Source organism: Podarcis vaucheri (assembly GCF_965113315.1).
Source record: "Podarcis vaucheri genome assembly, chromosome: 6".
Lineage (NCBI taxonomy): Eukaryota > Metazoa > Chordata > Lepidosauria > Squamata > Lacertidae > Podarcis > Podarcis vaucheri.
Window position 1 is genome coordinate 60,060,000 of NC_138764.1, and position 22,762 is coordinate 60,082,761.

Genomic DNA, 22,762 nt, shown 5'->3' on the forward strand with positions numbered 1-22,762 from the left:
CTGAAGTAGATCAGCAAGGATTTATGACTCCCAATTGTTTAACAATGGGAACAGCAAAATGATTCTGCATTGCACTCCTGAAGGGTGGGGTGGGGGTAACCACAAGTGGATTTTTGTGTGGAAGGATGGTATTCCAAACAAATTCCTCAGCTCAGAGTTATTTAATCCCAAGTGTATAACTTTTGCACTTAACTCTGATTGTGAACCTTGGTATTCTAGAAAGCTTGAAGTCTAATGCAACAGCCTCATGAATTATACAGCCTTTATCCCAAACCTGAGGCCAAGATCACCTCTTAGGTCTTACCGCACTTTCTTCAGGGGCACATGCTCCTGAATCATCAAAAGAGGAGAGTTATCGCTCAATCTCATTCAGAGTGGTCAAACAATTGTTCAGAGTTTCCTCAAGCTTTCAAGTGCCTTCTTAATGAGTGAGGAAGGAAATCTAATCAGAATTGAACACTAAGTATATAGAGAAAGAATGTATTCCAATATAATTAGTGTTAAAAGTATAAGAGTTTGCACATGGGTGGGATGTGAAATCTCTCTTTAAGGCTGATAGCAGATCATCCCAGCTTGGCCCTGTCCAACAATAGCTAGAACCCTCCGCCAACAACAGTTTCCCCAGCAGCCATGTTTCCAAATAATAAAGTGATTGGAGCGGTGCTGAAGAGAAACATATGAGCCTTTCAGGGTCAGACCTATCTAGTCCTGCATTCTGTTCCTGGTGGCCAATCAGATGCCTATGGGAAGCCCAAGGAAGAAGAGGAGGAGTTTGGATTTGATATCCCCCTTTATCACTACCCGAAGGAGTCTCAAAGAGGCTAACATTCTCCTTTCCCTTCCTCCCCCACAACAAACACTCTGTGAGGTGAGTAGGGCTGAGAGACTTCAAAGAAGTGTGACTGGCCCAAGGTCACCCAGCAGCTGCATGTGGAGGAGCGGAGACACGAACCTGGTTCCCCAGATTACCACTCTTAACCACTACACCACACTGGCTCTCACAGGACAAGAGGGCAAAGATACTCTAGCATTTGTCTTCCAAAACAAGTAGAATATGACGCATGGTCCCTCGGATACTGGAGATAAGTCTATCAGTGATGGCTATAACTTATCAAAAGGATGCACACACCACCATGGTTTAAACTATGGAAGAAATGGGGGGAGCTTTTATTAAACTCCACACACCTTACCTCTAACTTCATCCATTTTAGGCAAATCACACACATCCCCAAACAATGCTAAAAGCAATAAATATGGGAAGCATCCCATCACACTCCACATCACCCCTTTGTAATTTAAGCACTGCAAACTCCCTGTTCACCAGCTTTGGGGGTGGGCACATTAAGGAGAAATCGTCTCCGGAATATGAAGTCTAGGACTTCTGCTTTCATATTTAGAAAGCCAGCCTTGTGTGTCCTGAAGTTCTCCAGAGAGTTTTCTTGGTATAACAAAGCAAAGACTCTCAGTTGCCGAGTTGCAATAGGCGTAATTAGTTGGTGTTTGCTTTTTAAAGCCTGATTGATTCTCTTCGCCACCCGGTTTAGAAGTTCACTCCTATCAGAGCGTTTAAGCGCCAGCACGATAAGGAAGCCCATACGGACCCACGCCGATTAACCTATGCAAATGAGGAAGTGACTTCTGCTCCTGGGCAAAGTAGCAACCCAATGCACCTGTCCGCTGAGCAACCTGGCTGGCTCCGAAATACAAACGGCCCCGGGACAAGGGAGGACGGAGGCACCGGCGAGTTTCGTCGTTCCCCACGGCGGGTTTAGGAAGATGGGAGCCTAGCAAAGCCCATTTGCCCCGCGATCGCCAGCCTCGCCTCTCCGGCTGGCGATGGGCTTCTGACTGCAGCTGCTGCTGACTAACCGGGCCAGCCGGCGCTGCAGCGGAGAGCAATCGTGGCGCGACCGCAATCCCGAGCTTCACCTCACGGGCATCGGGGGACCCACAGAGGTCCTCTTACCAATTGCCCTGCTCCCTCTAGATGCGGGGAGACTGCTAACCGGCTTCAGGACGAGAGCCGCGAGCCCCCACGAAGCACCTCCCTGCGATGAATGGCGGCGGGGAAGCACCCGCTGGAACCGGCGCCGCCAACCGGCTCCCGCCTTCCCGGGGCACGGCTGCTTGGTGGGCGCCCACCCCGGAGACCGAGCCTCATGCGGCCGCTCACCTGCCCGGCAGCTTCGCGCTCCGCTTCCAGAACTGCTTGCTGCTTTCCGCGGCCATGGCTGGGGGGGCAGAGGCCGAGCACCCCGCCGGCTCCGGGAGGGAGGGGACGAGCCGGAGCGGTGGGGCCCAAAGCCTCCGGCCGAGGCCGCTTCACCGCCTCCCTCCGGGAGCCCCGTTGCCAGGCCTCAGCGCCGACATCTTGGAGTCGGGCGGGCGCGGCCCAGCCATTGGTTGCCTGAGCCAGAGTCCCCCTAGCTGGCCAATCCTGAGTCAGATTCCTAAAGCAACGTGAAGCATAAGCTAGGTGGGGGGGGGGCGCCGCCGAAGGGAGGGCGGGACCAGGAGCCGCGCGCAACGCGCGAGAGGCGGGGCGATTCACCTAGTGATGCACAGAGGAGGGGGCGGGGGAGGAGGAAGGCTGCGGCGAGGGGGCGGGGGGAGCCACGTGCAGTTTGGTCGAAGCGGGAGGCGGTTTAACTGTCAAAAGTGGCCGTCCTCGCGGAGAAGCGGGAGCGGAAAGCCAGTGAGGGAAACCAAGGCAGGCTGGGGGCTGCCCCCTCTCTCAGGGAGGAAAATAATAAACAACACTTTCATATCTAGGCAGACTTTTTTAAAAAATCATTAATTATTGGGAGACTGATGGTTCGAATCTTCCATTAAAAAGAGGACAATTTTTGCAGAGCTGCTACTTTTATGTGCTTTCTTCAGCAAAGACACCTTCAGCTCCTACCTGAAACTCCTCAGAAGCCCTCAGATTGCCCTCCCTTTTAATGTAGGTATGCTGTTCTTCACAAGGATAGATTTTAAACTGCACATTGGTGCGAACAGAACACCCATCAGATCAAAATGAGTCCGGTTTATTCAATAGAGAGAGAGAGAATGCAAGAACTTATTTAACTTTGGCATGTTCATTCCTTTAATGTTGTGGGCACAGTCAGGATTTATGTTGGCGCGTGGCAGAACATCCACCTGTCATCTGCCTGGCTCTGTCTAGCAGATTCGGAATGAAATGTCACAACGACAAGTTGTTTTAAATTACTTCCTTTTGCCCCCAAGTGCTCCGAAAAATCTGTCAAAATCTTTCTACAATTTCTATTTTTAGTTAAGTATTTGTATTTATTTACTTGAGGGGGGGGGAGGCAGCTATCTATCCACTTGGACAGATAAGGTATCAGCATACGGATATTTCAAGTGTGTTACTCCTCCAATGTTTCTTCACAGGAAGCTTGCTATAAGTGGCATTGTTTTCTGATGCAGCAGCAATCCTTGGAAGAGATAAACAACTGGGGTCACAAGAGATCAAGTGAACAGATTCAAAATGGTGAGAAGAAATGTGCAGTATGATTTACCTTTGGCAGCAGTTAACATCAATACAAGTGCAAGTACAAAGCAAGTACAGAACATACCAAGGCTGCTCCCTTGTGCTCTTCATCCAGTGCACTTCTACTGCTTGTCAGAGAGGGAAGTGGTGACCACATTGCCACAATTCAGTCATGTGTATTACTTCAATTGGGAAACACATTTTTAGCATTTATCTTCTTCCCCATCAATGCTGCTATTCTATGCTTTGCAACCACAAGCCATTCAAATGTTTTGAACTGTATCTCCCATTAACCTCAAAACATGTACATGGCCACCGGCCTATCCTGTAGCCATAAAATGTGCTTTTAAAAATGAAAAATAAAGGCCTGTCTGTCACCACACTAGCAATCTGCCACTGGGCACAGTGGGGCTGGGCCGGACTGCAGGGCACTGAACCTCAGCCTTGAGACACAGTCCTAGCTGCACCACTGAGAGTGATTGATAGCTGTTCTGTGCAACTGCAACACTATTTTTAAGGACTAATAATAATAATAGCACTGAGGCAGTAACACATAACCAATCATTTAGAAAATAAGGTTCAATGAACTGAACTAAAGAGAGCATCAGTCACCACCAGAGGTCAATAGAATCCTATCACAGTGTCTGGCACCGGTTCATTTCTTCAGCTGTATTCCTTGTGCTTGTCCCCTTTTTATTTTTCTGCTAGAACTTCTTCTTAGAAACAGTAAGATTTCAGTCTGTCAAGAACAATATAGTAATGAAATTGCTTAAATAATTAATAATTAATTCCTATTTGACTAATGAATTTCTTAGTGATTTCTTTCCTCCCCTTACCTTTTTTCTTCTCCCTTTCTAACTTTTATTGGGTTCAACATTCTTTGCTGATAACTAAATGATATCAGCAAGCTTGCATTAGTTACTTTTCTGGATATTATAATCATTGTGCTGGAAAAGCAAGCAGAAAATGTACAAATGAGATGGAAGCACATTTTAAGACTGGGGGAAATACAGGCTTTCAAAATGGGTAAAACAGATTTTAAAATAGAGAAGGTGGCATGCTCAGTACTAGAACAATTAAAACATTATTTTACTAAAGAATTTGAAGGTGATTATTTTAAAAAGCACAAAACTATTTTAAAAACTATAGAGGAAAATGGATTGCTGTAGAATACTTTGTAACAAATTCATTGAAGGAAAGAGACAAGGAGATTATCAATAAAACAGTAAGTCTGTCAAATTTAGTAAAACAATTAGAACCTAGATTTACAGAAATAGAGAAGAGAATTAAAAATCACACAGAAGAAACAGGAAAATTAAACCTTACACTTCCAGGAATCTTTTGAGATTGTGACCTGGATATACTCCAGAGTTTGGTACCACAGGAGTTAATACAGGCAACAGAGATAAATCAAAAGTCAGTTTTATTATATCAAAAGGGAATTAGCTGATTGCCTCAGAAAGGAATCAGCACATTTACTAAACATATTAAACAAAATCAATAAACAGCACACCAATAATAGAATGAGGCTTGGGAAGGTTAAAACCATGCAAGAGTTATTCTTAGAAGTGTTCCTAGGAACACATAGGAAAACTATGATGTGGTCAGGGAAAGAGATTGGGGGGGGGTTTGTTGGCTGAAGAGGTTAAGGTTGTACTAGAATGTGGGGGTGGGAGCTGGCTTGAGCTGTTTATTTGCAGGAGAGAAGGGGGGTCAGAGGAATGATTGGGAAGGGCTTTGGGGGAGTTTTAGGTGAAAATCAGAAGAAAAATGGAAGGCTTTGGGACAGTGGCTAAGATTACTGAGCATAGGGAGATCTGAGCTTTTCGGGTGAGAAAATTAGGGAGGAAGAAATTAGCGTGACAAAGGGAAAAATGAGAGACTGGTATCCCCAAGAAAGAGGAATCTGATTGGTTTTCAAAGTGTAAGGTAGAAGGGGAGGGAGGTGTTGGACAGCTGATGGGCTTTCTTTCTAAAATTTAACGCCTTTCCTAATTTTGTGAGCCTGAGGTTCAGTGTGTTGAAAGCAAGAGTACCTTTCAGCAACAAAGGGGATAGGGGGAAGGAAAAGTGGGTGGGTTGGGGGAGTCCATCAGAAAATTCCTTGACAATGAGATGAGATCCCTTTAGTACCCAAAGGATTCCTAGCTAGTAAAGTGAAAAGCATCACCTGTTATGCCTGAGTTAGTCTCAAAAATTAGCATAGAAACAAATTCTCTCTTCCTGATAGTGAATGGGCAGTGTTTGAAACTCCCATTGTTCTAGGCCATTTTACCATTTTGCAACAGGGAATTTCATTAGTGTGATTAGTTTCTGAGCTCTGGATGCAGTTTTTGTCTGAGATTTCAGATTAAAACTTCAGAGAAGAAGGAAAGGACGACCTTTTTCTGCCTCCCCACTTCTAGCTATTCTCTGAAGACTGGAGAAGAGACGCTCTTAAGAATATTAGGGGGTGGGTGGGCAGGGGAAGGACTAGACCACATGAAAAATGAGCATAATATTTTAGCTGCTGTTCATTCATTTTCAGCTTTGTATTCTTGTTATAAAAAAGTGCACCTAGACATTCTATTGTTGTGCCCATAATCTAGGTTTAAGGTACCATTTAGCTCCTAGCTTTCATATCTCAATTTCTAACACTGTGAATGGGTGTTAAAAAAAAGAAATTACGTCAGCCAGGAAGAGCTTGTTTTAAAAAAGTTTGCAAAATGATTTCAAGAAATGCATCTTATTCCTCTGCTCTGGTGAGATGGAGCTTGACATATCTTTTGGACTTTTCAAGCAAAAGCCTCAGACTATTGAAATTTATTGCTTCCTAATTTAAGGAGAGAGTGGGAAGTTTGATAGCTAGGTGCCAATAGCTTAGTTTGATTTGGTCTTTTACTTACTTCTGATTTACAAATGATAAGGAAAGAATGCCAGAGATTTACACTGAAAGGAAACAATACATTTTAGAGGCGCTGTTACAACTGGGCTGGTTTGGAATATGTGAGCCTGACTTTCTGTAAGGAAGACCTCTCCAGGCCAAACTTATTTCTGAGTTGCAGGCTATCATAGCAATACCTGGATATTTTTAGAGGTGCTACATAACACTTGGTGGGATGGTTCTGCCTCTGCAGATATCTATGCACTCTTTTGGATTCTTGAAGTCATGCTGCAAACATGCAATTTCATATGTTCCTGTTGCTTGTGCATCCAAGGTCATCTTCATGTGACCTGCTTTCTGAGCCTTCATCCTGATTTGTTTGCACAATTTTTGTGAGGTAGTTATAAATCATCCACTGTTTGTTGCACGTTCATTCTGATTTCTTTGCTGGAAGGTTATACAGTACAACATTGTGTTAAGCAACTGCTGTTATCCTACATGTTCCCATCACTTTCCTTACAGCAAAAGGGGTGAGTGTGTAAGTGGATTTGTTGACAAAGAGTGCATAATGTACTTAAATTGTTTTAACATGTATTTCTGGTAAACAACTGAATCCTGCCCACAAGACAGGACAGTCTGGAAGCAACCTAGGTGTGAATCAGTATATTTGCATTCTCTCCTACTCTGATGTTTTGTATTCATCTCTAGTTTGAACATATCTTTAAGCTTTCTCAGAGAATTCTGGAAACATTTTCCATATCCTGCACTACTAATTCAGTTTTACTTGCCTTTCAGGGGATTTTTGGAAGTGAGAAGATGATCTTCTTGTTTGCAGGTGGTATCTGTGGTGTAGCTCCAAAAGCAGGATCTCTTCTAGCTGGTGTCTACATGATTCTGACAACCAATATGTACCTGATCTTTGAGGCTGGCCACCTAAATCGCTCCCTAGCTCTGATACAACTGCATCAGGAAGAAAATTATTCAATTGGAGCGATGTGGGTCATCCCATATTACTATTACACTGCAATTGGCTTGGCTGTTATAACTTATCCTATATGTTTCTACTTCCTCTTATCCATCCAGAGGCGAGACACTGTAGGATTGTTTATCTACATTGTTTGGATCATCTTCTATGATCTAGCCAACATTGTCCTCGTAGTTCTAACAGCAAGGGCAGCTCTTTATTCAATAAGTGACTTGGAATGGTTTGGACTGGCCACCAGAATCCCCACAGACTGCTTTTGGCTTCTCTTTATCATAACATATCTTCTGATGATTATTGAAGGCAGAAGCACAGGGAGGATGTCACTGAAGACAAGGCGGATATCAAGACGTGTGTCAGAGCCTCCCAAGTTTAGGCTGGGTATCAATGCTAGGAGAGTTCAATAAGAGTTGTCAGGTAATTTGTGCAAACTAGCAGGCTTGCAATGCTTGGGACATAGCAAGATGAGTACAGTTCATCAACCTTGTATTGCTGGCCACTGGGAGCTTTAAAAGCCTCTGGTTATTGTTGCCTGCCTGGAACTGCAAGAACAGAGGGATTGTCAAACACTCAGCAGGGCCGCAAAAACATGGGTTTGTCTTGCCAGAGTTGCAAATCTGGTGTATAAATTCATGCATTCTAAGTGGTGCTGCATGTGGTTTGACTTTTGTTTTGGGTTTTTTTTTTAAAATTCTTATTACCTTATTGGATTGACCTGATGTCCTTAATAAACATATATTTCCTCTCCATTGTATTCTGGATTATTCCCCCCCCCCCCCATACACACAATCTTGTTTTGCCTGATTGAGTTATGAAGACATGTGAACTGTATCATCAGAATATTTGGGCAAGGCAATAGTTTCCTTTCTAACTCATATAATCACAATGATATGGCTGTGGAAAACTGGGATCATGAAATTCCGTGGAAAAAGCTGATGTCTCTAACAACATATGTGCTTGGATGTGAAATGTCACAGTGAAGATTATTTATTGCTAGATTATTATTTTTAAAGTAGTGTTTGCTCCCTTTCTTTGGCCAGAATGACACACTGCCTCAAGGTTACTAAATACCGAATTTTTCGCCCTATAGGACGCACTTTTTCCCCTCCAAAAATGAAGGGGAAATCTGTGTGCATCCTATAGGGCGAAAAATACGGTAATACAAATGCAGAGATGGGGACTTTGCAGGAGGAAAGCAGTTGGTAGTGCTTAACCACTCACAACTTTTCCCCAGTAGCTGGCTTGATTTAACTGGTCCCAAGATTGAAAAGAATCCTGGTGAGGCAGAAAAGTCAGCCTAGGGAGAGTTCAGGGAGAAAGTGGCAGGAAGAGGAAGGATAGAGCATTCACACACACACACACACACACACACACACACCTTCCCTGGCAATGCCTGCCTCACAATCCCACACTCACGTTTTTCAGCAAACACACTTTGGCAAAGTTTGGTGTAAGTCAAGTAGTTGTTTTTCTTGAGCTTCTTTCATTTCCTTAACCAAAGCGGATGTGTGTGTGGGGGGGAGGAGCGGAACAGTGGTGCAATCTCTGGAGGTATAGATTTTCCCCATCTTTTTCATAGACATGGTTTTGTTATCAAATGATGTTTTTGGGCAGTCAGGTCCACTTGCCTCTTCACAACTGCCGTTTTATTTGGCAACATTTTAGCAACAGTGTTTAAAAAAACAATATTGTAATTGGCACTGAAAAATAGGAAGGTGACAGTTCAACTTGGTTTCATACCCAAATAATTCATCTTAATAGTTGTGGAAATTAGAGCATAATTCAAAAAACAAAAATATAACCACAAGGGACATGTTTCTCTATTAGTTACTACTCTCTAGTGTATGGCTAGGAAATCTCAGGCCTGGGGGGCCAACTGCAGTCCTCCAGGATTGTCACCAGACCACATCCCTTCCCAGGCCCCACTCCTCACTGGCCCTATTCCATTAACTCCTTGTGTGTTCTCACCTGGCTGGAATGTGTCCTCGAACTGCAGTAATGCTTCTTACTTACCTGGATGGAGAGAAGTGGGTATAGAAATCTCTGAATTGCGCATGACTTGAATGTTGCCCACTATACAAAGGCCAGAGGCACTACAACTCGCCTTAGCCCCATCAAACACAGCCAATGATCAGGTTGTGGAAGGTTCCTGTACATCAAAACAAGACAGAGAGGTACAACTGTGTCATTTGCACACTGATGGCACCGTACAACAAATGCCTAGACAACACAGCTCTCAACTGGAAGACCTGCACCCTGCCTTGCTGGCCCTTTCCCATCTGGCCTGGGAGAGTGGAGTGCTGACTGACTCCAACTACAAAAGCTGAAGCCGTTGAACAGATTCTTGGGCTGGAGTATTGTTTACAGGAGGTTGAGAGAGCTGTTGCTGTTATTGATATTATTGTTGTATCTTTAGCTTTAGATCTTACCATTTATGTGGAAATTGTTTCCATTTGGTTGTGTACTTTTTGATGTGTTTTATTTATTGTTTATGACTTCTGTTATGTTTCTAATTGTGTAAATCTTGTCATGTTGTAAGCCGCCTTGAGCATAGTTTCAACTATGGAAAGGCGGCATACAAATAAAATGATGATGATGTTTCAGATAGGTGTCTGATAGCAAAGGACATAAAATGGACCTTGTAGGACCCCCCTAGTACTACTTTCTGGTCATGACTCTGCAGGTAGGGGTTAAACCACTGTAATACAATGCCTGCAACTTCTATCCCCCTGGGTTCAGAAAGAGACCATGGTCAATGGTGTCAAAAGTCTTGAGAGACTGAGGAGAACCAACAAGGCTATGGTCCCAATTGTCTCCTGATATTCTGTCATTAGTTGGGGGAACCGGGTGTTTTAGTGGTAAAAGGAGGCTGAAGCCAGATTGAAATGAATCTAGATAATTGCTTCGTCCAAGCATAACTGCACCTGCCAGTGGCCACCCTGTCAGCCACCTTGCTCAAGAAGGGAATATTAGAGACTGAATAGTAGCTTTCTGAAAACCCTTGTCTCTTCAAGTACAAGCCTTACCACTACCTTTCCTTGGGTGGTGGACATAATTCCCTCTCATAATGAAACATTAACCAATACCTGGATTCATCCAATCAATCCCTTCCCCTACAAAAAGTTTTAGCCATCATGGACAGAGTTGGAGAGAACAGGTAGCTGGCCTCACTGGAGTGTTCTGTCTATGTGAACAGGCTGCAACAACTGAAACTGATCTGGCAGTTTGAAACACTGCAGCTGGCTGGCAAGAAGAAACATGAAGGAATTCAAATGCATGCATGCTGTTTGCATTGTGGGGTGATGATTTTAAAACTGTGTCTCTCTGGGTACTAGCCTGCTCCCACCCACCCACTCCAGCGCAGCCTACAAATTTGTAGCAAACAGATACATAAAAACACAAGTCTCTAGCATTCTCTTCACAAGGTAACTCTATAATGGTTGTCTATGAAGTTTCCTATATAATGCGAAACACCACACAGCACCAAAGTTGGTTACATTATGTTTCCATAACAAGCCAGCAGATGGTGCTGTTTCCATGTAAAAAGTTAAAATGGGTCTTGTTTTCGTTTCGTTTCGTTTTGTTTTAAAAGCAGCTATGGAAAGTGGAAATAGCAACAGAGGAGGGAATTTGATCAGGAAAATGACACAGGGTTAGACATCACCTCCCCCAGCGCTGTGGCTTATTTCAAGCTGACAAGCAAGCCACAGCGGCATTTACATATTTTTTTTTTTTTTAAAAAAGAATTAGGTGGTCCAATCATGCAACTCTCACATATAATTTGACACACTGCCTATTTGGGAAGCTGCTTTGAGAATAGTAGGTTCATTGCTGTGCTGACTGATGAGAAATGTAGTTTTGGAAACATTACCTGCAATTAATTTTCATATATTGTTTCATGCCCTTGTGGGACCCCAGTACTCATACAGCACTTATTTTTCTTGTTTGAAAGGCATTTTAAGACCCTGTCCTCTTTAAATTTTGTTCGTTTAATGGATATACAGCTGCCACTCTTCTATAAAGCCAGCACTGATCATCCTAGATTGATTACTAGCAAAGATGGGAAAGGGTAACACTCTCCATTCCCAATTCATTGAGAAAATAAGTTGAGTTAGTTGTTGTATAGAGTTGCAGATAACTCTTTGCCTGTTCAAATGATACATCACAGTGTTCAAATGACACAAATCTGGGGAGGAGTAGGAGTTGGTGTTGGGCTCATGCATTTCTTCCCTGCTGAAAGAATATCCCAGGCAAAGCAGGAGATACTGCATTTCTTTGAACATAGGCCCTCCCTTACTCTGTGAGATCAAACATCCTTTCATGAGGTACCCGCCCTTAGCAAAATGATACATATGGGAGTATGTCTCACAAAACACCTTGGGAATGTCAGGACTCCTAACACCAGTTGCTATGTAACAGTAAGCAAACACCTTGCATGGTGCTAATGTTGGTGCTTCTATTTCCTGTACATGCTTGTCAACACAAAGTGCATTCATCTCATAGCGATAGCAGTTGCATCTGGTGGTGTTTGGCAGTATGCTTGCTTGCTGAGAGGGGCTATTTCTCCATGAGTCTTATAAGAATGGCAGGAACACTCAAGAGTTGGAGAGGGGCTTTAGCATCCCATCCTATCAACATCTGCCTTAGCCACCCCACTGCTACAAGCTGAGTCAGGAATCATCTATCTGGACCAGTGAAGAGATGCCCCAGCCTTTGGATGAGCATAATTCTCCCCCCCCCAAAAAAAAAAAATGATTAAAAGTCACACACTAGCAAGCAGCCATATTTTTAGATTTGACAGTGGGGCAGTTTAGGAAGTGTTGCTTCTGCCACATCAGAATGCGTTGTTAGAACTAATAGACACATGCAATGATGCCCAGGGAGAAAATGCAAGCAGTGCTAAGGTTCTATATGCCGTGTTAAAGGGTGCTGCTTTATTCCAACTTGTTCATTCAATTCAGAGATACAAAAATAATCTGAATTTGAATTGAATATGGATGTGAACTACATATAAGTAATTAGAAACCATGTTCATTGTGTCATCCTATGCAAACACAATGGACATTGGTCCTTGATTGCCATACATGGAGAAAGAATGAGAGGGCAATTCCCCTCCTTAGTCCTGCTTATAACTGCCTGTTAAAGTCTCCTTCAGATTATTATTCAAAGCTTTTCTCTCCAACACAGAAAGTAGAATAGAAACATTGAAGCTTAGAGTTGGAAAGGACCCAAGGGTCATCTAGTCCAACCCCCTGCTATGCAGGAATCTCAGCTAAAGCATCCATGGCAGATGACCATCCAACCTCTGCTTTAAAACCAACAAGGAAGGAAAGTCCACCACCTCTCGTGGGAGTCTGTTCCACTGCCGAACAGCCCCTACTGTTAGAAAGTTTTTCCAAATGTTTAGTCGGAATTTCCTTTCTTGTAACTTAAAGCCATTGGTTTGAGTCCTGTCCTCCAGAGCAGGAGAAAACAAGCATGTTCCCTCTTCCATGTGACAGCCCTTAAGATATTTGAAGGTAGTAAACAGCAATAGAGGCACTGCAGTCTGGAGCGCAAAGACTACAATTTTGGGAAGTTTCTGTGAATGCCCACATGAAGACAAGATGAGTAAGTCAGTCAAGTGTTTGTGTTGTGTTGTGGAAACCTTTCGTACTTTAGGCCAACTGCCCCAGGGTTAATTCATACACCATATTTTCTGGTGTGCTTGATAATCATAGCAACAGGGTTGTCCATGCCATCATAGTTATAGTGTTGTATGCCTACCTCCATAAGTGAACAAACCCATGCAAACTTAGTTACAGGTAGGTAGCCATGTTGGTCTGCCGTAGTCGAAACAAAATAAAAAAAAATCCTTCCAGTAACACCTTAGAGACCAACAAAGTTTGTTAGTGGTACATGAAAGCTCATACCTATAACAAACTTAGCTGGTCTCTTAAGGTGCCACTGGAAGGAATTTTTTTATTTTGTTTCCATGCAAACTTGTGATTTGTGCTTGTGATAGACAATTCTGACTAAAAAACAATGAGCATTCTGCAACCCAGAGTGCAGGTTGGGTGCATGGAAGGTGCCTGGTGGCTCGTAGGATTGTTATGTTCACTGAGCCAAAGATGGCGGTACATTAACTGCATGATGGTGGCTGATGGCAGATACTGCATGTCTACTTTCCCCGACTTTAACATTCAGGTTGTGTCACGGTCCTGTGTTTCCCTGACATCTACACACATACACACACTGCAACCACATTGCTGTCTGTGGCTGGGAGACAGGATGTGCTGAATGCTGTCAGGTCACAGCACCAAAGATCCCAGACCTTAGGAAAGATGGAGAATTAAGTGTGTGGTGGTCATTTCCTATGTGACATTTGACCCCGAGTTTCAGTGAACTGGCAACAAAATTCTGCCACAACCATTTGTTGAACAAGCTCAGTTAACTACAAACTCCCAAATCTGGTTTTCCCCCTAAAACCTGTGGCAAAGTTTTGAGCCAAATGTCATGTTTTGTGCTGCTCCCACAAGTGTATATTGACTTGTCAAATAAGGTTTCATAGTTCACCACCCACAAAGTTAAATCCACTTCAAACCTCCTGCTTTCTTCCATGCTCTTCTATGGGCCTCAGCTTTTGAAAATAATGTGTATGTACTTACTTACATATGCAGTGCAGGGCCCAATGTGCTGTAATTTTCATATTTCATTTTCCATGGGATCCTTGCTGAGTGAGGAGACTCATCTCATTTCCCTTACTGACATAGCAAAGGGTGGGGGAAGATAGCAACTTCCTACTGTGGCTTGTTTCTATCATTGGATCAGCCTCTGTGCAGCTTGACTTTCTGGTCACTTTGTCTCCGTTGTGGGAAGTTTTTCTCAGAATAAGTAACAGTCAACCAACCCTTACGGGAATAAGGGTGGGCCTATGGCAGTCTCACTCACACACATAAGCGCAAATTTAATTGAAATTCATAGGACCTGCTTCCACGAATTGCATTTAGGAGGCAAATGTTTGAAGGCAAGCAGGCTGGTGTTGATAGCTGAACTAATTTAAGGGCCACCCTACATGGTATGTGAGATTTCTATGATCAGATCTTCTGACATTTTAAGAAGTGGAATACTGCATAACTGCAGTGGATTGCAGCTTATTTCAGAGCCATGGTATTGTGTAAGTAGCCCTTTTCCCCTGTGCCATTTTCCCAAAATTGTCCCACTGAAACTGCAAGCTCATCCTTTTGGAAAAATGGCACCAGGAGAGGGTTAAAACCCCCTCTTATTCAGAAGGCAACTGCTCAGTAAGTATTTAATTGAATTTTTTAAAAGCCCACAAATAACTTTGCATTTTGCAAAGTTTGCCTCCGAAGAAAAATGGTATATAAAGGCCATTTACCCTGCTGTAAGATTTGGTGAAAACCAATTTGGTGTTCACAAGAGAATTAGGAAGCACTGGAAGCTCGGTATCTGTATTTGAACCTGTATCTGCACCTCCTGCAGTCAATGTATTAAAAAGAATTGCAGCTAAAACTATCACTATTTTGGAGAGCAAAAGATTGTGCACTCTTTTTTTTAATGAGCTTTGCCTCTTCACAAAACAAATGGTAACTGTGGTACAGAAACACCCTTCAGGATATAAGCCTGTGAATATTTGCCTTAGAGTAAGGCCCCTGGAAATCAGGGGACTTCACTAAGCCGAAATGGAGTTAAGGTTGCAACTTAAATAATACACCGACTGCTGGTGTAACTAACATATAACCCATGTGAAAAACTCCAGTCACACATGCATGCACACATACATGCATGCAGTAACAAAAATGGGACAGTCCAATGGGTTTGGCCATTGTAGTGGCAGAGCAGAAATCGTCAGATGTGGGAAAGTGAGGAAAATATAGGGTTAAATATGCAAGGCATTCCCCAACTTTCTCTTCTGACTCATTAACTACCCTCACCTTCTCCCAAGACTAGAATCCACATTCTAGGTTGGAGAATTTATGTTGCAATATAACTGAAACATCCATACCCAAAGTAGTTTATTGGTACCATTAACCCAGCATTTGCAGGTTAATGCAACCTTCTGTGGCTTTTTTCTGCTGACATTTTCTAGCCGGAAATAGGGCTACAAAAATTTTGAGTTAAACATTTTGCAGTAACAGTGTGAATATGAAACAAACTGTGCATCCAAAGTCTAGTACTGCCCATTGAAGAGCCAGACATCCAATTAAAATCAAGTTTTCATTTTTATTTAAAACTGCATGTATAAAAAAAATAGCAATTCTGAATTCCCTGTACAGTATTAGCTATTAACAAAACCAGCAGACTACACACCAAATTACTTATAGAAGCTTGACAATGTTGAAGTCCAGGGTATCTCGCTCCACTTTAAGTAAGAAGAGTACTATGTACATATGCCCTCCCCCCACCAATACCTGTGAAAACATGTCTCAAACATTCGGGGAGGCTGAACAGCCACAGCTGGAACTATTTACAGATGGCTGAGTGGCAGGTCAGCTACTCCATACAGTGGCAAGACATCAAACAGAGCAGAATAGGCAGAAAATAACCCAATGGAGGAAGGAAGTTGGGAAAGGGGAGGAGAGGGGCAATGTGACAGGATATCAGGTCAGCAGCTGTAGCGGTGAAGTGTAGGCTAAGAACCCACATGATTCATAAATAAAATAAATAAGATCCTAAAGTTAGGATATTCCATTAAAAAACCCTAGAAATAAATTAAAAAAACAGGAGTAAAAACATTATAAACTGCAATCTTCTGTACACCAAGCTTTGTTCCTGTATTGATCTGTACAAATTTACAGTTAATTGGGTTGCATTGTTTGTGCACTTGAGGATGCCTTCACGTGAGAGGTGGCAAGAGCCAACTCAGAGTTCATATTGGACAGCACAGAGCTAGGGTTTGCCAGTGGATCACCCACAGCCTCTTTTCAAGCAGTTCTTTTAGAAGGTGGAACAAACCAAAACCCAGGTAAATCTTGAGGCAGCAGCAAGGAAGGAACGCTCAAGTTTTTTCTTTCCCCCAGCACAGCTCAGTTGCAACTGAAGGCACTCAGAACATGGTGACACAGTGAAGACAGGGGCCAGTCCAAATCGGTGTTTCCCCATCCCAGATTCCCCCAATTGAGAGTCTGCTCTAGTTGTCTGCTCCACTTGTTTCATATTCTAGGATTCAGCAGGTTATGAACACGCATGGAGTTGCTCAAGTCATCTAGTGGCAAGGAGGTTTGCAAAGCGGGACCCAAAGAGTTTAAATCCACTCAACCAGGAGAGATGGTTCTTTCAGGCTTGGAAATGTCTCCAGGCAGCCTGTGTCTGCAATGAGATGATGGTATTCCTGTAAAAATCCCCACTCAGCCAGAATCAGTAGGGCAGAATTCTGTTTTGCACCCCAAAAGGATGAGACACACTGCTATTTTCTAGACTCGTGCAGTAGACTGTGCAGGTGGATCTCAGCTGTTTCCTGAGACAGGAGAACTTCTTGCATCCAAGAATGGTTCAGAATGTCTTCAAAGGATGGCCGGTCAGAAGGCCTCAGAGCTAAACACCACTTAATAAGATGCTGGCACTCTGCAAAAAGAAAGGACAAAGTTGAAATAGGTGCATTGCTGAGGAGAATCTACAAAACAGGACACTGATGATGCAACAAAATCTCAACCTGCTTATAAAACAAGACTGTTTTACATGGCTGAAACAATGGTTAACTAATGTTTGCTTTGCTATTCATACCAGGGTGTGTTGGCTTCAAGTATGACATCAAGGGAATGATTCAAAATCTGACTGGAAGCCCAATAACAGTGTTTTGGAAACACTTGCTTCTGCAATTTAAATGGTAACACACCACTTAATTTCAAATTCTAGGTGTGTCCCCCCCCTCAGCAGCTGAAGTGCTACTTGCATGCTTTAGCATATAGCAGTAACATCTAATATAAAAGATGTTGGGGATCATCAGAAATACTTCCAAGTACTGTCCCTCAAAGCAGAGAGTGGATGAGCCCTGTCCGCTAAGTTATCCCCTATCTCATAAGAGCAGCAGACACTTACCAGGAGAAATCCTTTGCCGAAAATAAACTTGACCTCTTACGATCTCCTCATCATGTTCAAAGGGGATATCACCACAGACCATGTCATAGAGCAGTACTCCAAGCGACCAGACGGCAGCAGATCTACCATGGTACCTGTGGTAGCGAATCCATTCTGGAGGACTATATACACGAGTCCCTAGAAGAGAAAGAAGAGGAAGGTCTCATCATGAGGTTTAAAATTCCTACAAATCACCTCAGAGCTGATTTTTTTCAGCGCTTGGACACACTGATCAAAGGACCAGGAACATCAAGTGAACTAGTTTTCAACTATGACAATGCAGTTAGTAAAAACCCGGCATGGACTTCTGAAGACAAGCTGCTTAAGATGTTGACAAAGATTGAATGTACAGTATGATGGGGTGGCTTTATCTTTTAGTTCTGCATGTGGTGATGCTGAGATGCAGCTTATTTGCACCACTGCAGTAGCTCTTGGCACCCTTTGTTGCAGTATCTGATCTCTCTCCCCCACCCACCTCCTTGCTGGCAGGAAGCAAGGATACTGAGGTCAGAGCTGCTAGTCTGGTTTCCAGCCACGTGACTCTTGTTTACAAACTTTGGGTTGTAAAAAAAATCCTCATGATCCACCAGGGGGCACCAGAAGCTTGAGTAATTGTGCAAGAAAGAGGGCTACGGAGGGAGGAGCAAACCCACCCCTGGTCATTAACCGTTAAATTAAAAACAAAACAAAAAATGCAAGGCAGCTCATGCCACTCAGGAACCCAGAGGCAAAAAAACACACAAACCAAACTGAAAGCCAGCCGTGATTTTTTGAAAGTCAACAGCTCATGAAAAGAGTCGTTAGCAACGGCTAGAAGCTTGGTTTGTTTTCTGGAAACAATGTCTGTGAGCAGCTCGCATTTCTATTCAAATCTTCAACACTTGAATCTCCTTTCCCCCACATGCACATTTTGTTAAACAAATTATTGATTTGTGCTTCTTAGCAGGGAAGGTAAAGTGAGATGAATGTAAACAGATCTCTTCCAGATTAGATTTCACAACATTCATGCCATGACGAAAAGCAACTTTCCATTTAAAATGATTAATTTAGTGAGGTGGCAGAGGCAGCAGATCTTAGTAACTACCTCCTCCGCTTTTTTGTACTCTGCTCTTCGTAGGGACAAACTACAAAACCCTTTCAGTCATCTATCAGTTTTAGAAAGATAGAAATCCACGTACTTTAAGATTTTCCCTTTAGTTACAGATTTTTAGAATTCAAGGTTTTGAACAGTATGCCTGCAAACATGTTTACATTCAGCCTTGCACTTCTGCACTCCCTCACAAGTGAATTAGTAGCCACTCAGATTTACAACATATTTACTGCCTGGTTCCTTCACTTTCTATTTTCACACCACAAATAAGACAGTAGGTTCAGGCTCATAAAAAAAAAAACCATTAGCAAAGTCTAGCAGTTGATTGGAGTTAAATCGCCTATCAACAGAAACTGTGTAGGCAATAGGCAATCAGGATAAAATGTATTTCATAAGAAGAACAAGTCCTACAGCTCAGAGGAAGAACATGTTCCATTGCTGCAAAGCACTCAAACCCCGGGAACACAGTGTTTCAAAGAGGAAATTCCCTGGCTCGAAGCAGTGAATGGAAATTGACAAGACTCACCATCAAAGTCAGTGTACACTGTGTCCTTGAGCAGCGCTCCAGATCCAAAGTCTATAAGTTTGAGCTCTCCACTGCTCAGGTCAATCAGGATATTCTCGTCCTTGATATCCCGGTGCAGAACCCCACAGCTGTGACAATGTCGAACCGCCTCCAAAACCTGACGGAAAAAGCTGCGAGCCAAGTCTTCGGGCAGAGCACCCCGCTCCGTGATGAAATCAAAGAGATCCTGCACGGGATCAGGCCGTTCCAAAACCAAAATAAAACTGTCTGGCCTCTCAAACCAATCCAGGAGCCGGATTACGCCCCGAAAGCCAGAGCCAACCTTCTTCAAGAGCAAGATCTCCATCGGTACCCTCGTTCCACCAGGCTGCAATGTGGGTTTTTTTGAGGGGGGGAGAGAGAGAGAAAACAGGATTCATGAATAGGAGAATCAATCGACCTGCATTGTGGCAGATCACTGAAAGCTGAAAGAGATTCTCTTGAGCATCACGGGGGCATTCCTCCGCCCAAACACTTACCAATTCCCCCCATTCCGAAACCCGGTCGCGGGACACATGCTTGATCGCCACCTACGAAGATTAAAAAAAAAAATTTGGAGTGAGCGAACAGGACCGGTAGAAAGAAATGCCATGGGTGGCGGGGAGGGAGGAAAGGGGGCTGGAATGAATGGAAGAGGAATTTTTTTGGAGAAAATTGGGGTGAGGGTAAAACGAATTGGGAGAGCGATGGGGAGCAAATGGGGGCACAATCCACCCGCGGCCAAGCACTCACCGGAGCTCCATCCGCCAGCCGGGTCCCCGAGTAGACCGAGCCGAAGCCGCCACTACCGAGCAGCGGGCCCACCTGGTACAACTTCTCCAGGGGTTCCTTTTCTTTTCCTGCGAAGGGAGAGAAAACGAGGGATGGGGAGAGGGGGGGAGGTCAGTCCATTGCGCCTCCTCAGCAACGCTGCTCTCCCTCCCGCCCGATCTCTCCGCATCAGCCGCTCCCCAAACAAAACAAACCCCTGGCCGCCACCCCAGCCCCGCCTTCGCCTCACGACCCCGACCGATCGTGAGGGGCGCCTGCAGGCCGCCCAACCCCCCCCATCCATCCTCTGCCCCTCCGGTGTGGCTGACCTGGCAGGGGCTTGACCGGGTGCAGGTCCCCTCCGGGCGCGGAGCACAGGTGGGCCAGGGAGTTGATCTTGGAGAGCAACATTCCCGCCCCGTCCGCGTGTTCCAAGCAGGCCGGGACCGGCGGCGGCGTCTCTGAGGCAGCTGCTGCTGCTGCTGCTGGGTTGGCGTCTCCGAGGCACGGGCGGGAGCTGCGGGCGGGGTCGTGCCGGGCCAGCCTGCTCCCTCCCGTGTGGCGCGACGGCCCCGGCCTCAGCCGCCTGTAGTAAAGTGGGAGGGAGCAGCGCTGGGGCGGAGCCGGGGAGAGCCGGCGGGCAGGTCTCCAACAGCGGCGAAGCTCCGCCCACCGGCGCCGAGCCGGCCAATCGGCGCCGCAGCCGCCAGCCCGCGCCTCGGCTCTCCGTCAGAATGGAAAGAGACTCGACGTGGCGGGAAGGAAAAGGCGCCAAAGAGAGGGGGGAAGGAGGAGGGGGCGGCGGAGGGGGGCGCGAGGCTTGCTCGGGACCTGTGGCGGGAAAAAGGGAGAAGACAATGAGCCAGACAGGCTCCCCGGGGGCTGCTCCGCTCTGGCAAAGGGCAGTCCTCCTCTCTTAGGCACTCGCTGCTCGCCACAGATATAATATGCCCTCCATCTCCCATGCGTTGGTCTCCTTCAAGGAAATAATTCCCCACTGCCACCTGCGCCATTCATTCATTCATTCATTCGCTGCACGGTAGGCAGAAATTCAGCAGGTGCTGATTTTCCTATCGTTGCAATATTTTCATTGGCAGCCTTTTCAATATCTGCCTGTCGTGCAGCCCGTTCAAGCACAAATGCCTCTTCACGGGGGCGGGAAGCATGGCGACTGCCAATCATGTTGCCACCGCTACAGTTTTTTCATGATTAAGTTGTTCAAAAAAAGCTGCGAAAGAAATAAGTAGCGTGCTCAAGTGCAGGATTTCCCCCTCGCCCGCTTCCCCCGCTGCTGGGGAGTGAATGGCAGCCATGTGATGGGCTTGGGGTGTGCATTTGGAGAGAGTGGCGTGGTGGCCAAACCAGCTCCTGGTTACTCCGAGGCCTGGGGAGGAATGAAAATTGTTCCATGTTCCGCATTGCTACACATGTACTTTTTGCCATCGAAATGAATGGAACAATGGTCCTGTATTTGCATAAGCCTTTCCCAGGTTCATTTCTTGGTTACACAAGAATGTAGCAGAGAGAGAGATTCCAGCACGAGACTGATAGATACATTATGAACAACAATTACAGGGCCATTTGCAAGATAATTGGTCCAGCAATTAATTAAAAACAACAACAGCCAACAGAACATGGATACTGATGAGGCACGGGAGGTTTTGAGTTCAAATATCGGCCCTTACCAGTGATCAAACCCTTCCGACATAAGTTACCAAATATGCAGAATATTTGGAATTCAGTTGGAGGGACCTTAGAAAAAGCTGTATGTGGGGTATTCAGGACAGACAAAAAGGAAGTGCAGTGGTACCTCGGATTACATACGCTTCGGGTTACAGACGCTTCAGGTTACAGACTCCACTAACCCAGAAATAGTGCTTCAGGTTAAGAACTTTGCTTTAGGATGAGAACAGAAATCCTGCTCCGGCAGTGCGGCAGCAGCAGGAGGCCCCATTAGCTTAAGTGGTGCTTCAGGTTAAGAACAATTTCAGGTTAAGTATGGACCTCCAGAACGAATTAAGTACATAACCCAAGGTACCACTGTACTATTATACACAGCTCATGATGGAATTTGCAAGGTGTAGGGATGGCTGCAGCTGGCTTTAAAGGCCATTGGAGAAATTCATGGAGGACAGTGCTATCAGTGACTACTGATCATGTTGGCTGTATGTACTACTTGCCAGAGCAGAGGCACCATGACTCTGAATGTCAGTCATTGGGGAACATGAGGGTGCTTGTGGGCAGGACCTATAGGCATCTGGCTGGACAGTGAGACCAATTCATGCTGGACTAGAAGGGCCTTTGAGCTGATCTGATAGGGCTGGTCTTATGTTCTTATTTTCTCAGGTAACTCCTGATACACTATCAGTTGAGCTCAGGCACTTGTCTCTGGAATAGAAAGTGCTAAATGATAGTAGAGATAAAGGTAAGATTAGAACACATGCTTACAGCAGCCAATTAGGCCATGAGGTGTTCTGTTTGAAGCAGCAGAGTATTAACATCTCATCTGATACTGGCTGTATGTCCCATAGGAAAGGAATTACTATACTTCAAGAAGGACAAGTCACATTGTCAACAGAAGTTTGTTTAAATTTGATCTTTCATTTTGGAGAAACTAGCATAACAAGAGCATAGCAACTGTTTCGATACACTTTGCACTGTGGTGACACTGGAAGTGTACAAGTGTAAAAGTTTCATAAATTCCTATGCTATATTGCATGAATTCCAATTCTGTTGGAATGTAATTGTATGCAATATTTTGTAATTGCACCTGGCAGAAAATCTCATGAAGTTCCTTTTATTGACTGCTTTTAACAGCTGACACTGTTCCCAGTAAAGATTTTTGCAACCTTTGTCCTGTTCTGGCAGAGGATGATATGTGTATATTGTGGTACAAAGGTAAAAAAAAATGCAACCTGTTAAAGGGTGACTGTCAGAACAAG

The 22,762-nt window shown here is 44.5% G+C and overlaps 3 protein-coding genes across 10 annotated transcripts in view; 1 reads left to right on the forward strand and 2 right to left on the reverse strand.

Annotated features, from left to right (window-relative positions):
* The window catches only part of TBC1D22B (TBC1 domain family member 22B), a 44,373-nt gene extending 41,931 nt beyond the window's left edge, over window positions 1–2,442 (reverse strand). Inside the window, exon 1 of the mRNA XM_082228223.1 lies at window positions 2,174–2,442. Coding sequence (XP_082084349.1) covers window positions 2,174–2,229 — 56 coding nt within the window. The 5' untranslated portion in view covers window positions 2,230–2,442. The remainder of the gene's footprint in view (window positions 1–2,173) is intronic.
* TMEM217 (transmembrane protein 217) lies at window positions 1,723–8,087 on the forward strand. 8 transcript variants are annotated; one of them, XM_082228262.1, is made up of 3 exons: window positions 1,723–1,744; window positions 3,398–3,493; window positions 7,152–8,087. In XM_082228262.1, the coding sequence occupies exons 2-3, from the start codon at window positions 3,491–3,493 to the stop codon at window positions 7,743–7,745; spliced, it is 597 nt and encodes a 198-aa protein (XP_082084388.1). In that variant the 5' UTR covers window positions 1,723–1,744; window positions 3,398–3,490; the 3' UTR covers window positions 7,746–8,087. The 8 variants fall into 8 exon arrangements, with proteins under 8 accessions (XP_082084388.1, XP_082084387.1, XP_082084390.1 ...); XM_082228261.1 differs by having other exon boundaries at window positions 1,744–1,766; XM_082228257.1 differs by lacking the exon at window positions 1,723–1,744 and adding an exon at window positions 2,606–2,944 and having other exon boundaries at window positions 3,394–3,493.
* A 7,454-nt stretch (window positions 8,088–15,541) lies between these two features.
* On the reverse strand, window positions 15,542–20,419 carry PIM1 (Pim-1 proto-oncogene, serine/threonine kinase). Its single transcript, XM_082228548.1, has 6 exons — window positions 20,150–20,419; window positions 19,803–19,909; window positions 19,550–19,600; window positions 19,032–19,398; window positions 17,377–17,553; window positions 15,542–16,902 (listed from the first exon to the last, which is right to left on the reverse strand). The coding sequence occupies exons 1-6, from the start codon at window positions 20,229–20,231 to the stop codon at window positions 16,745–16,747; spliced, it is 942 nt and encodes a 313-aa protein (XP_082084674.1). The 5' UTR covers window positions 20,232–20,419; the 3' UTR covers window positions 15,542–16,744.
* Between the last annotated feature and the right edge of the window lie 2,343 nt (window positions 20,420–22,762).